This window comes from Apostichopus japonicus, chromosome 16, assembly GCF_037975245.1.
Source record: "Apostichopus japonicus isolate 1M-3 chromosome 16, ASM3797524v1, whole genome shotgun sequence".
Lineage (NCBI taxonomy): Eukaryota > Metazoa > Echinodermata > Holothuroidea > Aspidochirotida > Stichopodidae > Apostichopus > Apostichopus japonicus.
In genome coordinates, this window is record NC_092576.1 from 638,459 (window position 1) to 655,271 (window position 16,813).

Sequence of the window (16,813 nt, forward strand, 5' to 3'; positions counted from 1 at the left end):
ATCGGTTTCACTTTTACTGAAAGGGGCTACACAATGAATCCAGCCAAGCAATTAATGAAAAAAAATGAAAATTTAATGAAAAATTTCCGTGTGATTAAGGGTTGTACCATTGTGTGTGTGTGGGGGGGGGGGGGGGCTCAGGCAGTGAAAGGTACTGTTTCACCTCAATCATAGTAGAATGACTGTGGAATGCTGTATTGGCCTAGATGTTTATGTAATTGGAGAACGCTAAGGGAGTTCTTATATGTACTACTTGGAATGACCTGTTATATTTTGTAGTGTCGGACATGTGGGTAATTTTTACACACATTGAAGGTTCACCTTTGCACTGTGGGCAAACAAGTTTATAAATTTACGGGTCGGCCAAGTACAAAGGATGTGATGCTGATTTATATGTTTAGTTATTTTCACTAATGTAATGCATAGTGGTAATTCAAAATGACATATGTATGGGTGTAATATTCTTCACCTTGGAGTGACATATTTTGTTGGGATATGTGTTCCCCTCCAAAGATCAACAATAATTCTGCTTTTGACAAAAGTGTGTCACAGTAGCAGATGATTCAGATGGGGGTGGGGCGGGGGGGGGGGTTGGTGGGGATGGGCATGCCCATATTAGCTACAAAATGGAAAAATATAAGAAACAAAACGGTGAAAAAGAAACAAAGGAGATCTGACAAGTGGTTCAAAAGATTTACTTTTTTAATTTCAAATTTTAATTATTAAGGGGCCAAGGCTGGGGTGCTTACCAACTACACCCGGCAACCAGTCCGGCACTAATAATTGGTACAATTTTTCCTACCATCTTTTTGTCAGAGTATAGCCTACTGCGGGAACAGTGTAATGAACTTAACTTACCAGATCTGACTGAAACTTTCTTTCTATTGTGAAACCTTGCGATGGATCCATTGTGGGAGATTGAACTGGGTTTAATGCCTCCCCCTAATCCCCATATTTATTTTATTTTGTGAACATTTTACAATAACGACGAGGCTGATAGTAGGGTGTGATTGAATTAACAACTTGCCATACATTTTTTTAGGCATATGTTACACACAATATCAATAAATCATATTTTATTTTGGAGAAGTGATCTTATAATTTAGTGAACTTTTAAGAATGTATATATATGACAACACCAATGTGAGTCTTTTTAGCGAATTCATCACATCCTGTAACACATGTTAGGAACACAAAGTAGTAATTACTGATGCACGGTTATGGGAGAGTAGTTGCTGTATCCAATAATTGAGTGCGAGTTCTTTAATAAGTGATTTTAAAATGAAGTCGTATCTAGTAATTTTTGCTATAAGTAGGTCTACGAATATACCCGAACATGGCCTTTCTTCGTTATCTTAATGACGAATTGGAGTCATTTAAAAAGAGGTGTAACTGTAATCAAGAGGTACTGTACCTAGTTACTGTACTAGCTATGAGTATTGGCGGACAATAATTGCTAAATAATATTATAGTGGTTGCAATAATTGTGCTAGTTTTACATGCTAATTTATATTTGAGATTAGGGTTGCAAGGGCCCCTTCATAACATTCATTTAGAACTCGAGAACCAAGCAGATCATATGTCAAGACAATTGCTTCCTACATTAAACAAACGTTCATTTTCGGTCATTAATAATGGACCTGAAGCTTTGAATCTGGCAATGGTCCAAAGATATGACCTACTGACACTGGGACACAGGACATGTAATAGTACCTACAGGTACACTGCACATAGGTCCTTTATTTACTGGAAAGCCGTCAGAACTGGACGTTACAATAATGTAGTCTTCCCATCCTGTGCAGTTTGGTGCATAAGGAACATGTTTCCATCAGAGGATTGTCACTACACAGGAATTAAAGTTGGCATATTTTAGAAAAACATATTCAAATTAAGAAACATTTATGTTTTTCAATGCATATCATGGATTGTGATATAACTTTCTTTGAGGGTACGGAAAGGGCCAGGTATTGTTTAAGGAAAGACAATACATGCTAGACATGCTTATTTTGACATATGTAGGCCTTATCAATTGACCTATAGAGGCTTTACTTCTCAATGTCATATGCATGAACAGCTTTAAAAAAACAAAGGATAGGTAGTTGTGGAAAATTGGGTAGTTTTTCTTCCAAAGCAACTATCCATACCTCGCCGATATGTCCACAAAAACTGCCTCACGTGTCTCACTTTCACCAGAAATGTACTATACGCACAATTTCAGAAATTTTATACCATTTTGGTGACTTCAGTTGGTGAGATTAAATTTTATTGGCGTCAATTTTATAACGATGTTTGATGTTTGCTTGCAGTATATTATCTCCTGTGAAATTAAAGAGCTTACATCCATAACATTTGGTCTAATGCAAGCTGTGATAACGAATGGGATAAAAAAATAGCAAATTATAGTTGAATGTTCTTTTGTCAAACATTCTACCATCTTTTAACTGCCAATAATAATTTTACTTACACTGTTTTATGTTTAATTAATCATATCATATATTTGTGGAAATGAGCTTAAGAATCTACACCCATTGATTATGTGTAAACCCACTCTTATATTGGCTCTGCATGTAAAGTCTTCAATTATTGGCTTATGGACGGTGGACACTCTTGGTATAATTTTTCGGTTCATCAAGTAGGGTTTTTCAAGCCTGTTTGGATGAACATAGATTAACTACCAGAACTTTCACAATGTTCTCCAGAAATGCAGAATGTATCCATAGGTTTTGGGCTCTTTCACAGGTACCGGATGCCATTATTTGGGGGCTGTGGAGTACTTCACCTTGACCCTGAAAAGAAATCATAAGAGGTGGTTGTGATTTGCATATTCCTTTGTTCACCTCCAGATAATCAACTCACAGGGTATTTTAACAAATACCTTCATATAAAGCTCTAAGGCTGCTGTCAATTAAATCTTGATTGTTTTCACTATGAAATACTACCTAGAAACAATTAACATCATCAAAAGGAGTGTAGAACTGTATGTTCATGTACAAGGTAAATACCTTGGAAGTGTTTGAATTTAGTTATGCATTTAACCTCTGGTTTAAGACATAAATGAATCCACAAACCACCAATTGCATATATGGTAATAATGTAAATATTCTGTTGTGAAGTGAGTCAGAAGTGTGCCTAAAAGGTATCATTTTAAATGGGTTGTACATCTAATGCCATTCACTACACATATTAAATAAGCATATAATGTGGGCATAAACAGAAACACTAACTCATCATTCCCATCTCCATCTTTGTTTGGGACGGTTTCTGTGAAAGTTGAAATCGATGGCTGCCAAGTACTTTCTCGCCACATACAGTATCCAACGTAGCTGTGATAAAGAATGAAAAAGTTGGGGTCATATGTTACATAAGAAGTTTGATTATGCAAACTTTTATCAGGGTTTCTTTGCCAGAAATATTTTAATATTTACCTTTGCAGTAATTGTGTTTGCAAGCAGTTGTCTTACCATGTACACAAATACACACACACAACATTTCCATCAAACTATTGACCTTTTGGCAAGAATTCAACAATTATTCACAGACCGTCATGAGCCATTATTCTAAAAAATTATATGTCAGCTGGCAGGGTAGTTAAAGGATGTTCATGCACACCACTGTTACCATGACAGGGCTTTTAGGTTTTGGCATGGGGCATTAAGGAACCATGATGCAATGCTACTTCTGGATGTATTGTCCTGACTTTCTAAATTCACTCTGATAAAGGGCCACCTGGGCTGGATGTCCAGGAAGTGGCTCACCATCCCACAATAATATATCATTCTCCTTAAGGAGAGGAAGGACTTCCAGGTGTCACATGGGCTATTCATTCTTATCAGCTAATGAGCTAACATGACTTTATACTGCTAACAAGAGACTACTGTAACTCTATGTACTGAAGGTAGTTTATATGTAGGATGACTTCCTGTCAATGCTCTCAATACAGATGTTGTAGATAGTTGTATATAGTGCAGACTAAATAAAGTACCAAAACAGAATGTGACTTTCTACAGTATGCTGGGTTTCACTGACCTTAGAATCAAGCTTAGCCTAGCTACATACCAACTTAAGCAAAATAACTAGATCTATAAAGGAAACTAGGAGAGTGAATGTGGTGGAAGTACAGTACCTACCTTTCAATGCATGCATAGGACAAACAGGAAATTAGTTCAGTTGGCCTTTCAACCAAGTAAATAGTATCGTTAACTATCCTAAATTCATGCACATGTATGTTAAATTATTCTATAATGTCCATTGTAATATACAAGCCTAACCATTTTTGCAATCTGATACTTATTCTTCACCATTATGAACACTTTTAAAGTTTGCTTTTGCAAAAATTCTGCTAAAAACTTTCTTGTTGCTTACTTATTATTTCATAAGCTACACTTATAGGCAGAATCATATGCTGGGAGTTAACCGCAAAATGTCCATTCTTTGGAACATTGTTTTGTTCGGAGGTCTTTTGGCTGATTTTAGAGTGTTAGTCTCCTGGGGAGTAGGAGAAGGCAAGAAAACACCATCTTCTTTCCATTAGTTTTGTACAGTAGGTGCTTATATCTAAGGGTGAGTAGTAGTGCTGCATTGAGTTTGGTCATACTTCCTGCATTTTCATCAAGCAATGTTTCAATTATATATCAATCATAATTTCTGAATTTTCAAAGGGCCATGAGTCAATTATACATTAGTCAGCACTGGAAAAAAGAAGTCACTTTAGTTATGAAGTTAGGCCTGTCCTTAGTCACCTACAGACTACTACTAGTCTATGTTCCCTAACTATATGCACCCAAATGTTTGCTCCTCGCTATTAAGGCATATATTTTAACCACATGTACCTGCATCCTTTTCCTTCAAAATGATGACTCCTGATGTAAATATTATTTTGTAAAACTTGAAAAAATTTTCACTTTCTTTATGCTTCTATAAAGCACGTGGACCAGGCTTTACCCTTTTTTCAAAGTAAGCAAAACCAACAGAAAATACAAATTGCTACCTAGTACTTTGATCTGTGATATGCTGCCTGTCATAGATCTATGATATTGGGAAGGCCTATCAAATGTTCGTATAATGAGTAGGTCAACATCAATTCATTTATCTTCTTGTGGACTTTTGGAGGACGCAAAATACCATGAACGAAATAAGGTATCTTTGCCATTTGTAGAAATGTAAGGCTAACAGTGATGTTAACTGCACTAATAAACACAGGTATTATTTTGTAAGAAATTTTGGCAGGTAAGAAGTTATAGACACGAAAGTCCTTTGAAACTGGATAAAAGATTCGCGCAGTAACAGTTAAATTGATTCCATAGCTGCACAAAATTAGGTTAGTAAGGAGTAGCCTAGTAATACTTTATATTCCTATCCAACTCCGAGTCCTTGTTGAATACCCTAGCTGACCGTGGTGGCTGCAGTTCACTATAGTCTAGACTAGATACAGCTACATTAGGCCCATATCAGATATTCAGGCCAAGCCTTTGGCTATAGTCACAGTATTACAGATACTTTTACCATGTGTCCTGACAGTGACACTAATTAAGATTACCTGAATGTAAGTTGTAAGGCCTAACTAACGTTACAGGCCTAGCACACAGGCTACATACAGTACTGAAGATCAGTGTGCATATATATATTGTACATCCTGCGTGTATACTACTGTGTCATGTATATCAGTATCTGTCTACATTGTTTACACTACTGGGAGTCGAGTTTCAGTGTGTTGCCATAGGGATGATTTGCACACAGCATTTAGATCCCATCAAGCGATTCTTCTCTCGAATTCATTGTATAGATCCTTTAAGTAAAGAGGTTTGTTTGTTTATAAGTGACGAAAACTTCCGGTTCTCGTAGCAAAACAGCTGCACGGTAGCAAGGCCAACTTGTCAGCTAGTATCCAGTGATGGGTAGCGTTTAGCTAGACTTTGTGAGTGAATGGGGTTTTAATGACAAAATGAGAAAATACGGTCTGCTACAACGATTTTGGAACAGCGACCTCATTCAAGATCTGGGCAGAGCACACTGTTTTCCTGAGCTTTTTTTGGCCCCGAAATCTGCCAAAATGCCTTTTAAAATTGGTGCCAAAGTAACAAGTACATTTTCTCTTTCAACTCAGGGCCACAGCTAAGTGCTAAAGCTTGCTGGATGCTGGGAGTGATGAAGGTTTCAGAGGTGTCAAGTTTCCAGCCAGACGGGCTAAGTAGCACCCAACTCAGTTAGTTGGAGTCGTCTCACGTTTCTCGCAAGACGGGAACATATTTCCCGCCAGAGGGGCTAAGTTGTACCGAACTGAGGTAGTGGTAGTCGTGTCAAGTTTCCCGCCAGACGGTCTAAGCAGCACCCAACTCAGGTTAGTGGGAGTCGTCTCAAGTTTCCCGCAAGAAGGGAACATTTTTCCCGTGAGGGTAAGGGTCAGGAAAAGCGCCAGGTAGGAGAACAAAATCTGCTAAAATGCCTTTTAAAAATGGTGCCAAAGTAACAAGTACATTTTTCACTTTCAGCTCAGGGCCACAGCTAAGGATGCTGGATGCTGGGAGTGATGGAGGTTTCATAAGTGTCAAGTTTCCCGCCAGACGGGCTAAGTAGCACCCAACTCAGTTAGTGGGAGTCGTATCAAGTTTCCGGCAAGACGGGAACATGTTTCCCGCTATTTTTTAATGTCTCTACTATCTCATCATGTCCCAGCCTCCTGGAAAACTTCCCACTTGGTGCAGGTCCCTAAAAAACCTGCATACAGTGTGCTAAATGACCTAAGACCAGTGCAGGCACTCACCTCGATCCCTATGATATTTTGGAACGACTCGTGATTCCAAGATTACGCTCTCAAATCACTTCTTTATGAAGATCCTCATCAGTTTGGATACAGAAAAAACGCTCCGTAGAAGATGCTATTTTATTCTTTGTTGACTCCATATACAGACATTTAGAGTTTTATTTGTAGAATTTCATCTGCAATCAACACCATCCTTCCGCACATCTTAGTTGACAAAGTGTGCGACTATGATATTAAGTATAACATGACGAAGTATCACCTGTTCTATTTACCCTTTATACTTCTACCTGTCGTAGCACACAACCTAACACGCATATTATTAATTTGCCGGGTATAGGCAAGAAATATCCACCTTCAAAAATTGGTGTGATGAAAACAGATTACAACTAAATGTGTCTAAAACAAAGGAGCTTGTCATTGATTTTCGACGTAGTAGGCACCGAATCGAGAGAATTGACCTTTGAAATGAACCAGTAGAACAAGTGCAATCTTATAAATACCTGGGAGTATAAATCACTGATAAATTGAAGTGGGATGAACATGCAAAACGTGCTCTAGCAAACACTAATCAGCGTATGTTCCTATTACGGAAACTTAATTCATTCAGACTAGACACGACTCTCATTTCTCTGTTCTATATTAAAATCGGCAATCAAGACCACCATTACATTCTGTTCAGCCGCGTGGGATGGAAATACTACTGCTAGAGACATGACCAAGTTATATAGACTAGTTTCTAAAGCAATGAAAGTTTGTCGGTCACAGGACCTCAGTTCAGTAGATGAGTTGCTTGTCAGAGTATTACAGAGTAATATGAAGTCAATCATGTCATCCCAACATCCTCTGTGGCATCGGGTAGATTACAGCAATCAAACAGGCAGACTAATTATCATGAGATACCGAACGGAGAGATACAGGCGTTCTTTCTTGCAAAGGGCTATTCTCAATCTTGCCAATGTATTATGTAGGAAATAGGCCAATTTTATGTGTCAGAACATGGACGTAGTAGTCTTAATTTTTCGTTTTAGGAATCAGATTTTTATGTTTTTCAATGTATTTATGATTGTTTTATTGTCTGTTTTACTGAGTTGGAGTGAATGCCAATTCCTTTAATGGTCATTAAAGAATATTATATCATACATATTATCTTAATGTGGTTCATCTACACACCAAATATGAAGTTGGTCCGACCTTCCCTTCTTCAGATATCGTGTTTACAAGCTGGGCGTAACAAACGCACCCTCCCTTCCTCCAGCCCATACAGACATATGTCATCATAATTGCAAAGGTTACGATTATCATCGTAATAAAATAATAATGATGACGACGACGACCGTGACCATAATCATAATAACAATTATCATAATCATCATAATAATCTTCTATCTCTTTACTGACTCATTAACTTTTAAACAAATAGATATGTTAATTTAGTGAGTTTTTTAGTATTACAATACAACTCAATCATTGCCTAATATATCTTTTATAGCACACATCATTACTCAGTTCATTACACAGTTCAACTGCACAGAATACAAAACGTACAGTAATACTATTTAAATATACAGATTACGTACCATTACGTAGAAATACTAACAGGAAACCAAACAAGCAATGAGCCCCTATGCAAAGGGTGCTAACTGAAAATGAAATCCTTTTTACTAAAAACAGTTTCTAAATCGTGAAGAGAAATCGGAGGATAAGGCTTACTATTAAAAAGATAATATTTAAGTTGTAAGTAGAACTTAAATTTGAAAAGGAAATACATAACCTTAAAAATACTGCCCAGAGTTTTTTTTTGTGTGAAATATCAAGTACTTCGCATGAAAAATGAGAAAGTTATTCGGATGTTTGAGAGTAAGCTTATAACCAAAGAATAAGTCTTGTTTTGAAAAAAAAAACAGAACTGTCTATCAAGAACTGCCTGCTCGACATCAAGAACTGACTTTGCAATGACTTAGAAGTAACTTTGCATTCCCAGAAAATATGTTGACGTCTTTCATCTTTTTCGCCGCAAACATGTGCACTTAGGATCCAATAAATGAAACGAAACTGTAAATGAAGCTTACACTGCCTAAGAGATTTAAATGAAATAAGAAAGATATCACGTCATTGTTTGTCATTAAGAGTAAAACTATTATTCCATTGAGAAACTGCCTTTGGAGGAGAGACAAACTTTTGAATTAAAATGCTGCGACAATATTACGAGATAAGGACGGATAACAATGAATCCTAAAGAACTGTGAACCCTCCCTATTCTCCTGCAGACTGTTATTGTCTTCCCTTTTCAATTACCAGGAATAGCATGAATAACACTGTAATGTGTCAAGGACCAAGGTAAAATAAACTTATTCTTAAACAAGAGCCCAAGGGCACTATGGTTCCTTGCTTATAAGGACTAAGCACTATCCTAATATTGTTATTTCCGGGTTTAATGTCCACACAATATTATTGCTATAAATATCACAAATCAATGATTGTTCCGTTTGAGAATCTGTTGACTTTTGTTAGATTTGTTTATAAGAAATTGCAGAATCATCATAACTGTACTTAATAACTTTGGTTGCACAGGAGTCAACCCATGGACAATTAAAATATGGTGACAAAACTTCAACTTAAAGCAAAAACTAATACAGGTTACTGGAGGCGCTATTCCAAAATCACGTGATGTCGACAGAGGTCCATCTCTCAAAACCAAAAGAATATTGACATTGACCTCTGATAACTTTGCGCATGAATTTCGCACAGGGGTCAACCATGGACAATTTTGATCGGAAGACCATTTGCGATCTGAATAGCCACAAAAATTCAAATAACCAAAGAAACTTATACAAGTCACCAGAGGTCAACCTAAGGTCAAAGATCACAAAGATGCGGGTCGACAAATGGATTACAATAGCGCAACTCCCAACATTGACGGACATTTGTTCTCAAGTTATCGCAAAAATACTAGTATTGACCCCTAATTGACCTTTGTTGACCTTCTTTATCACAACTGTTATATTTAAAAACAATCCCATTTACAACTAGTTCCAAAATAAAACTTTCGGACCCTGTCAATGGAAGTTATTGCTTTGTTTATTATTTTGGTATTTGGCCCCTTACTGACCTTTGGTGACCTTTACAGGCACCGAAAACGATAGGGCACAACTTCTCACTCTGTCGGATCTAAATACCAAGTTTGAGTTAAGTTTTTTGTTGAATTACAGTGTACCCAAGCAAGTGTTACATACACACCCACACACGCACACACCCATTGTGCAACCGTAAGTAAAAAAAAATTAAACTAATTGTGTGTATCTCTGTTTCTTAGCGAAGGCTACTGTCTTAAAATTTGTTTGATAATAAAACATTGTCAAAGAACACCAGATGGAAATGAGAAATTTTACCCGCAAATTTGATATTCATGATCGCCATCTTTTACTAGAAGAAAAGATAACATTAGACCAGTTACAATACAGACTTTTAGTGCCTGTCGTTAAATAAATCAACTAAATAATGTCCTCTTATTTTATAATTTGGTACTGATTACCTTGTCCGTCAGGCTGTTGGACAACTTGCTTTAAAAATAATGAAGACATGTGTCCAACGTGAATGTAATCGTGTTAGTGTGATTGCACATTCTTACTTTTATATCAAGATTGCAAGAGAACTATTAACCTAGATTACCTCGTGAATTCAGAGTCATGTCATTTCCACAAGACGTGTCATCATCATCACGCACTGATCTGTGAAATAGAAGCAAAGACGATTATCGTTAGAAAAAAAGAAAGAAAGTATCACCTCTTAATGGTTAATAAAGTTTTAAACTCGGGTGATTAATTGGTTTAGCCTCTGTACAAATATCACTTTTACTTTCATCATTACATTGGCTAAAATAGATACACATTATTTTAACAATTTTGTCACTCATAACAGTAGTAGCCACCAAAAAGTGGAAAACCTAGACGAGATTTAGACAATGAAAAAATGACATCATTTAATTTATAGTTGATTGTAGACTTATTTGCTTCTTTTAAAAGCAAGACGTCATGTTTCTAGCTGTTTCTTCGAGCTGTGGATATATTGCAGGTACTAAAATAATTAAGTAACATCCTTCTCCAAATTTAATAATATTAATAGTTATAATTAAATATTGCTAAAAGCAATTATTTAGCAAGAATTTAAAAAGACAAAGCATTTAAAGACCACGTTCTTCTCCTTAAAAACGCTGTAAATAGACAGGTTTGGATGTGTTACAGTTTAATCTTATATATTATAACTGCATTGATCATCGATTATAGTAAATAAATCCTTAAAATAGCTCATATTCGATGAAAATGCAGATATTATGCAGCTCTATGAGCAAGCTCTTTGATAGAAAAAAAAATACCCAAAAATATTTTCAAGTAGTTGTAACCAGAGCCGTATATAGAGAGAGTTTGGCCAACCATGTAACCGATTTGGATTGGTCGAGAGGGACAGCGCCCACACAGAGTGGTAAAATAGGTCCACTTGAAAACTTTATAGCAGGCGACACGCATATTCACAGTGTATAGACTATCGTTTGTGTACACGAAAAAAGTACGAAATTATGAAAGAAATGGTGCTGGGGATGCTGCAATCGGTCAGAACATGGATATTGATGTTTGATTTTCCGACTGACCATAAAAGAAGAGGATTTTTTTTGGAAGTAGAAAGAACAAGATGGAGATCTAATGAAAAAAGTTTGTGTAGCCTAGGCCCATAGCCATAGGCCCTAGTGTAATACGAGTAATGTACAAGCAATGCGAGAATTTTACGTTCAGACTGGTTTCTGTAATTACATTCATGGCTATTCTCTCTCGTTTTACGATCCAAAAATTCGATTTCATTATGCCAGCTCTCCTAATCAAAGGCATTGCAGTTTCAGTCGCACATATAGTTATCCTAATTCCTAGTTATTGTATGCCTAGGCTATGCCTAGCCTAAAAAAGTATAACTTTCAGTTTAATGTAAAAGGGTGGGCTAGGCATAACGTAAAGCCCTAATCCTAAGTTAAGCCCGAAGCATAAGTTAAGCCTGGGCTTAGTTGGACCTGGACCATTCTTGCTATTACTACAACTGTTATAGCACATTACATAATATGGCACAGTATAAGGCCCAATTAAACTAGGCCTAAGGAAAACAAAGTAGCCTAGGCCTAAACTAGTTAGGCTAGGTCTATACTCATTGGCAACTTGTGGGTTGTGTACACATACAGGCCTAATTATATAGACCCTTTTAGTATGCCATAAACAAGTGCCCAAATGGTTAAATGATCTTGGTTTGTGTTAATTGTCAGCATTGGCCTAGCCTTTTTAGGCTAACATGAATTCAGCCTAATGTTTTCTTCTTCAAAAGTATAGCCTAGGCCTTGGTTTAATTTGGATGCAGTCAACTTCATTTATAAAAGTAGCAGGGGCCTAGGCTACATTTCAAAGACCACTAGGCCAAGGCTGATTATGGTACTGGTAGCCTAGCCTTAGTTATGCTTATTGCAAAGACTACCCTACACTCTTGTCTTGGTCACTGAATTATCTTAAGAGCCCTGTCACCACATGTTGATAAAGAAATGTTCAAAATATTGCGTAGGCCTAGCTTGGGCAATGCCTCGTTTCGTTTAACTGTTTTAAAGCAAGACTTGAATTGATTTGAAATTTAGTGTTAACTGGTATTTCACTAAGAAGCAAAACTGTGCATTCCAACGGAGTGCAAATTAAGAGGGGGGGGGATGCAGTATGATACACCTTTCAAGTTTTAACACATTATAAATGCACTTATGCCAGAAACTCATTGCATCAGTAACTCCTTATTCCCCAAATTGACACCCACATTGACGATTGAAGTTTATAAAAATCATTCTAAAATTATCTTTAGACAGTAAATTTTAACTCCCTGAATTTCAGGACTTTTTTTACAAATCAAAGGTGACATGTGCTCTGAAGAAAAACTCCTAACATAAAAAGCCACTGTTAGCAGACTGTGATAAAGACGAACCTGGCCAGTGACTATTAGACTGAAATCCAGTTCCTGCAACCACAGCAATAAAGTCTTTGTTTTAATCAATGCACTTGTGTATTTGAATCTTTCAAAATGGACACTCAATGGCAGTTGGTTAAGATATAAGGTTTTACCTTCATCATGGAGAGTTGAAGGGAATCTGCCTCATAATCTGAATAATGGACTCAAGGATAGCAACAAATCATGATTGGATAATGATTTTGAGCAAGTAAATATCTGGCAATTTGAAAGTTTGTATTATTTTTGACATATTATTTAAGCTGTTTAGCTCACAAACAAGCAAATGATCAAGTGACAACAACCAATGCAGTATATTTAAAGGTATTGAAGACTCGCCCTAAACCGCATGCCGCACTCTGAAAAAGTTTACTTTCCATTGCTTGCAAGTGAAGTTTTTTTTGTGTCACTACAAAATGCAGACAGTAATGAAACCTGATACCTTGTTATCTTTTATCTAGACCTGAGATGTCCACGCTGCTATGTGCACTGTGTTGTGGGTAAAGACCGTGATGTTTGTATTGACTGTACACTAATGTCTATTTACAGATGGTAGCAAGCTGTGTGTGTATTTTCTGGGATCAATGGTGGTGTGATTCCACATCCATGCAACTCCAACTGCTTCCTTCACCTCCTTGCAGATGTACCACATGTCCAAAAAAAGTCAGCATTGGTTAATGTAATTAACCTGGCTTCCTCCTGAGCTGGCAAATACACATGAATTGTCAAGTACAGAGGTCAGTGTGAAACAGCTGAAAGATCTTCTCAGCTTTCAAGAAAACAAAGACTTGAAGCCAAATTGACAGAGGCCACACTTACACCATCCCACTCTCATAAGATGGAGGTATCACACACACTTCATTTTGCATTTTGCTTCTGCGATGCAGTGCCTGGTAGACTGTGAGGGTCACCCAATGGATGTTTTAACAACTGCCTGGTATATAGAGCTCTGCAACAGATAATTCATCATGATGTCGAGTCGTCATCCTGTCATGGCCTTGAGCAAGTTGAACCCACTTCAACACAAAGCAGCTATTGAATTCTTGTTTAGGTACTGTCAAATCCACATCACCATCATTGCTGGTTCCAGCTAAGCCGACCATAATAAAAGAGTACAATGAGGGTTGTTTAATTCACCCAACAGAGCTTGCATTCCAGTACCTTTGGGCAGCTGAAAAGATATTCAGAAATTGTTATAAGAGTGTGTTTGTATGCATGCATATGTGTGATTTTCTTGCTTTACAGAACAGCTCCATTTTGATAAGCTATGTAACCCTGTGGAAACATGCCAATCATATGATTGAAATAGCACAGGCTGAAACGATTCTTAAATGAAAAGCTTAATGACTTCTTGCATTTTGATACATCACTGTTCAGGTAAGGCCAGTAAGGGCAGTATGAAGAATAAGTAACAATTAATAATTATCATTATGGCCATTTGCTGTGTGCATAATAACAAACTGAATGATGTCATCAGCCCTGTGCTCAGTTGACAGAACTGACAAGTAGGCACACTATGTCAGTGTGACCCATGAAACCTTATTAAGGACATGACCGTATAGTATATATGTTAATGGAAAATACATAAGCTACAACATACACCAGTATTCAGTTGTTGCAGGGTTTCTTTTCTCGACAGACCCATTCAATCTATTGTACCTACTATAGCCTAGTACTACATTCCTGAGAAATTAACACCACAATATCAGTCTTAGGTTTGCTCACAGACTCCCAACTATTGCTAACTCCTACACTCAAGTATATAGTTTAGTTTAGTAGAAAAAAAGACCAGGAGAGACACTCAAGTCCCCATTAAGGACCCTAAGGCTATATGAGAGGAATAAAACCGAGGACATCAAATGTCATACCCAATTACAATGCTTAATGTACTCATCCAAAGTATTCTTAAACCCATTCACACTACTTGCAATTCAACCTTCTCAGGCAAACCATCCCATTCATTCACAACCCTTGTATTAGACTTTAGAGTAAAAGTTATGCCGAATATTAATCCTACTTTGTAACTTCTGGAGTTTAAGACAATGACCTCTGGTACAACTACTTTTGGCAAACCTGAAAAGATCAGTGAAGCATAAATCGTCATTTTATGTGTAGGCCTACTCTATTTAATTGAAGGATCTATTAATGTAGGCCTGATGCTATATAGACTGGTTCCAATTCTCATAAAGATCCCCCTAAAATGATGACGAAGGCATTTTTGAGTACAAGCAATTGAAATATTGTTTCTCTATGAAAATTTTATGCTGATTTCAAAAAGCCTGGTCCCCAAGCTGAATTTTGAGGGAAAATGTGTCTAATTTGCATAAATTCAAAATGGCCGACAACTTTATGATTTTGGTGTATAACTCAAGAGTCAAGACTCGTAGAGACTTCGTTCTTGTGTCTATACCTATGTTTTCAGAGTCAAAGAGTACGTTTATAACATTAGTTGTATGATTGGATGATAAATGTTTACACTTAATTTGCATAAATGCAAAATGGCCGCCAATTTGATGCTTTGATGCATAACTCAAGATTCAAGACCCGTAGAGACTTCATTGTTGTGTCTATACCTAGGTTTTCAGTGTCAAAAAATTCATTTATAACCGTAATTATATCATTGGGTAATATGCTCACACCTATCTTGCACAAGTTCAACAATACGCCATTCTAAAAGTTATCTAATCTGTCTTTCTCGGGTTTAGATTAATGTCGCTTTTTGCCAAAAACGGTTTCTAGAGTTTAAAAATGATAATTTATACTTTTTACATTACATTGGAACATAAAGAATTCATTGATCATTTACTTACGGATGAAATTTATGTCTCTGAATAACCACCAATTAATTGTCTCTTACGTTGAAGCATTCGGGTCCACGTTTTCTACAGCCACATTGGCCAATGCAAGGAATACGTGCCTTTCTGCACTTGCACTGCATGGTATTACATGCTGTTGTACATCCGCAAGAAATCAGTTCCACACAGACGTCGGGAATGGGATCCAGAGTCATCAGAATGGGTCGCAATCCTGTATCTCCTCGCTTCCAACCCATATCAGCTGGATCTGGTAGATCAGGTGTTGGGCAGTGAGCTTCTTTCCATACCATGGTTTGAAAGTGTACACGCTGGATATGATGATGTAGCGAATTACTGGTCGGAGGCAAACACTCATGTTTTTTGGCCTTCTCAAACATGATTCGACGTGCAGTATCTACCGAAGCTGTGTCAACACCATACATGAGGGATACAAACTTTTCTGTGGATGATATCTTATCTGCATTTAACAAGCCTTCACCAAGACTACTCAGTAGTTCAAAATGGGTAGCAAACACTCTCCATGCTGTTTTCTTTGTGTGACCAAAGAAGTAAGAAGTTGTGTCGCACCCTGTTAGTGCGTGGAATGGAAGTAAGGCATTTTCAGAACCAGTCGGCAATTTTTGACGAACGGCATCAACAGGAATGTACTTCCTTTTCTTCTTCGTTCCAGCCATCATCCATAAGTGGTTGCACTGGACACGGTGAAAATGTGCAACCAAGAGCAGAAGGACATCGGTGTCTTGTGCTGAAACCACAACTGTGTCAAAAGGGATGTTGACTGCGTGCAGGACAAGTCTAGTATCTACTTCTTCGTGAGACGCTCTGAGAGGCATGATGTTAGTTGCTGTGTGAGAAGATTTTAACTCCTGTTCATTCTCAAATCCACCAGCTACAACCACCTCCTTATCGGGTGGAGCATTTTCTAAGAGTTGCTCGGAAAGAAACCTCGCAAGATCTGACTTGTTGTCTGGTGAGGATATGAAATTGGACCATGAGCTTGGGAGAGGGACATCTCTACCTTCAATTACGCGTCGTATTGGTCTTATGGTTTTAGAGCGCCTTTGTCGTGTCATAGATTTGATTGACTCTTCACGATATCTATCAAATACCACATCTATTCTACAATAGTTAGAACCCGATTGATATATAGACTTTGTAAACTCATCTGCTAGGTCTCCAAACGTCTTAGCATTAGTTGGCTTGCCGACAGCAATTACTC

At 37.4% G+C, this 16,813-nt stretch overlaps 1 protein-coding gene across 9 annotated transcripts in view; it reads right to left on the reverse strand.

Moving 5' to 3' along the window:
* Positions 1-740: 740 nt before the first annotated feature.
* LOC139983352 (uncharacterized) overlaps positions 741-16,813 on the reverse strand; it is a 28,096-nt gene continuing 12,023 nt past the window's right edge. For 5 of the 9 annotated variants that reach the window (XR_011798621.1, XR_011798617.1, XR_011798616.1 and 2 more), the window contains 2 exons: positions 3,225-10,488; positions 741-2,786 (listed from right to left, as the gene is read on the reverse strand). Coding sequence is in view for 2 of the 9 variants with exons in the window: in XM_071996882.1 (XP_071852983.1) it covers positions 2,753-2,786; positions 3,225-3,323; positions 10,150-10,183; positions 10,430-10,488 (226 nt within the window). In the remaining 7 variants the exon portion in view is untranslated. The remainder of the gene's footprint in view (positions 2,787-3,224; positions 10,489-16,813) is intronic. The other 4 variants (XR_011798620.1, XM_071996883.1, XM_071996882.1 and 1 more) reach the window with 3 other exon arrangements.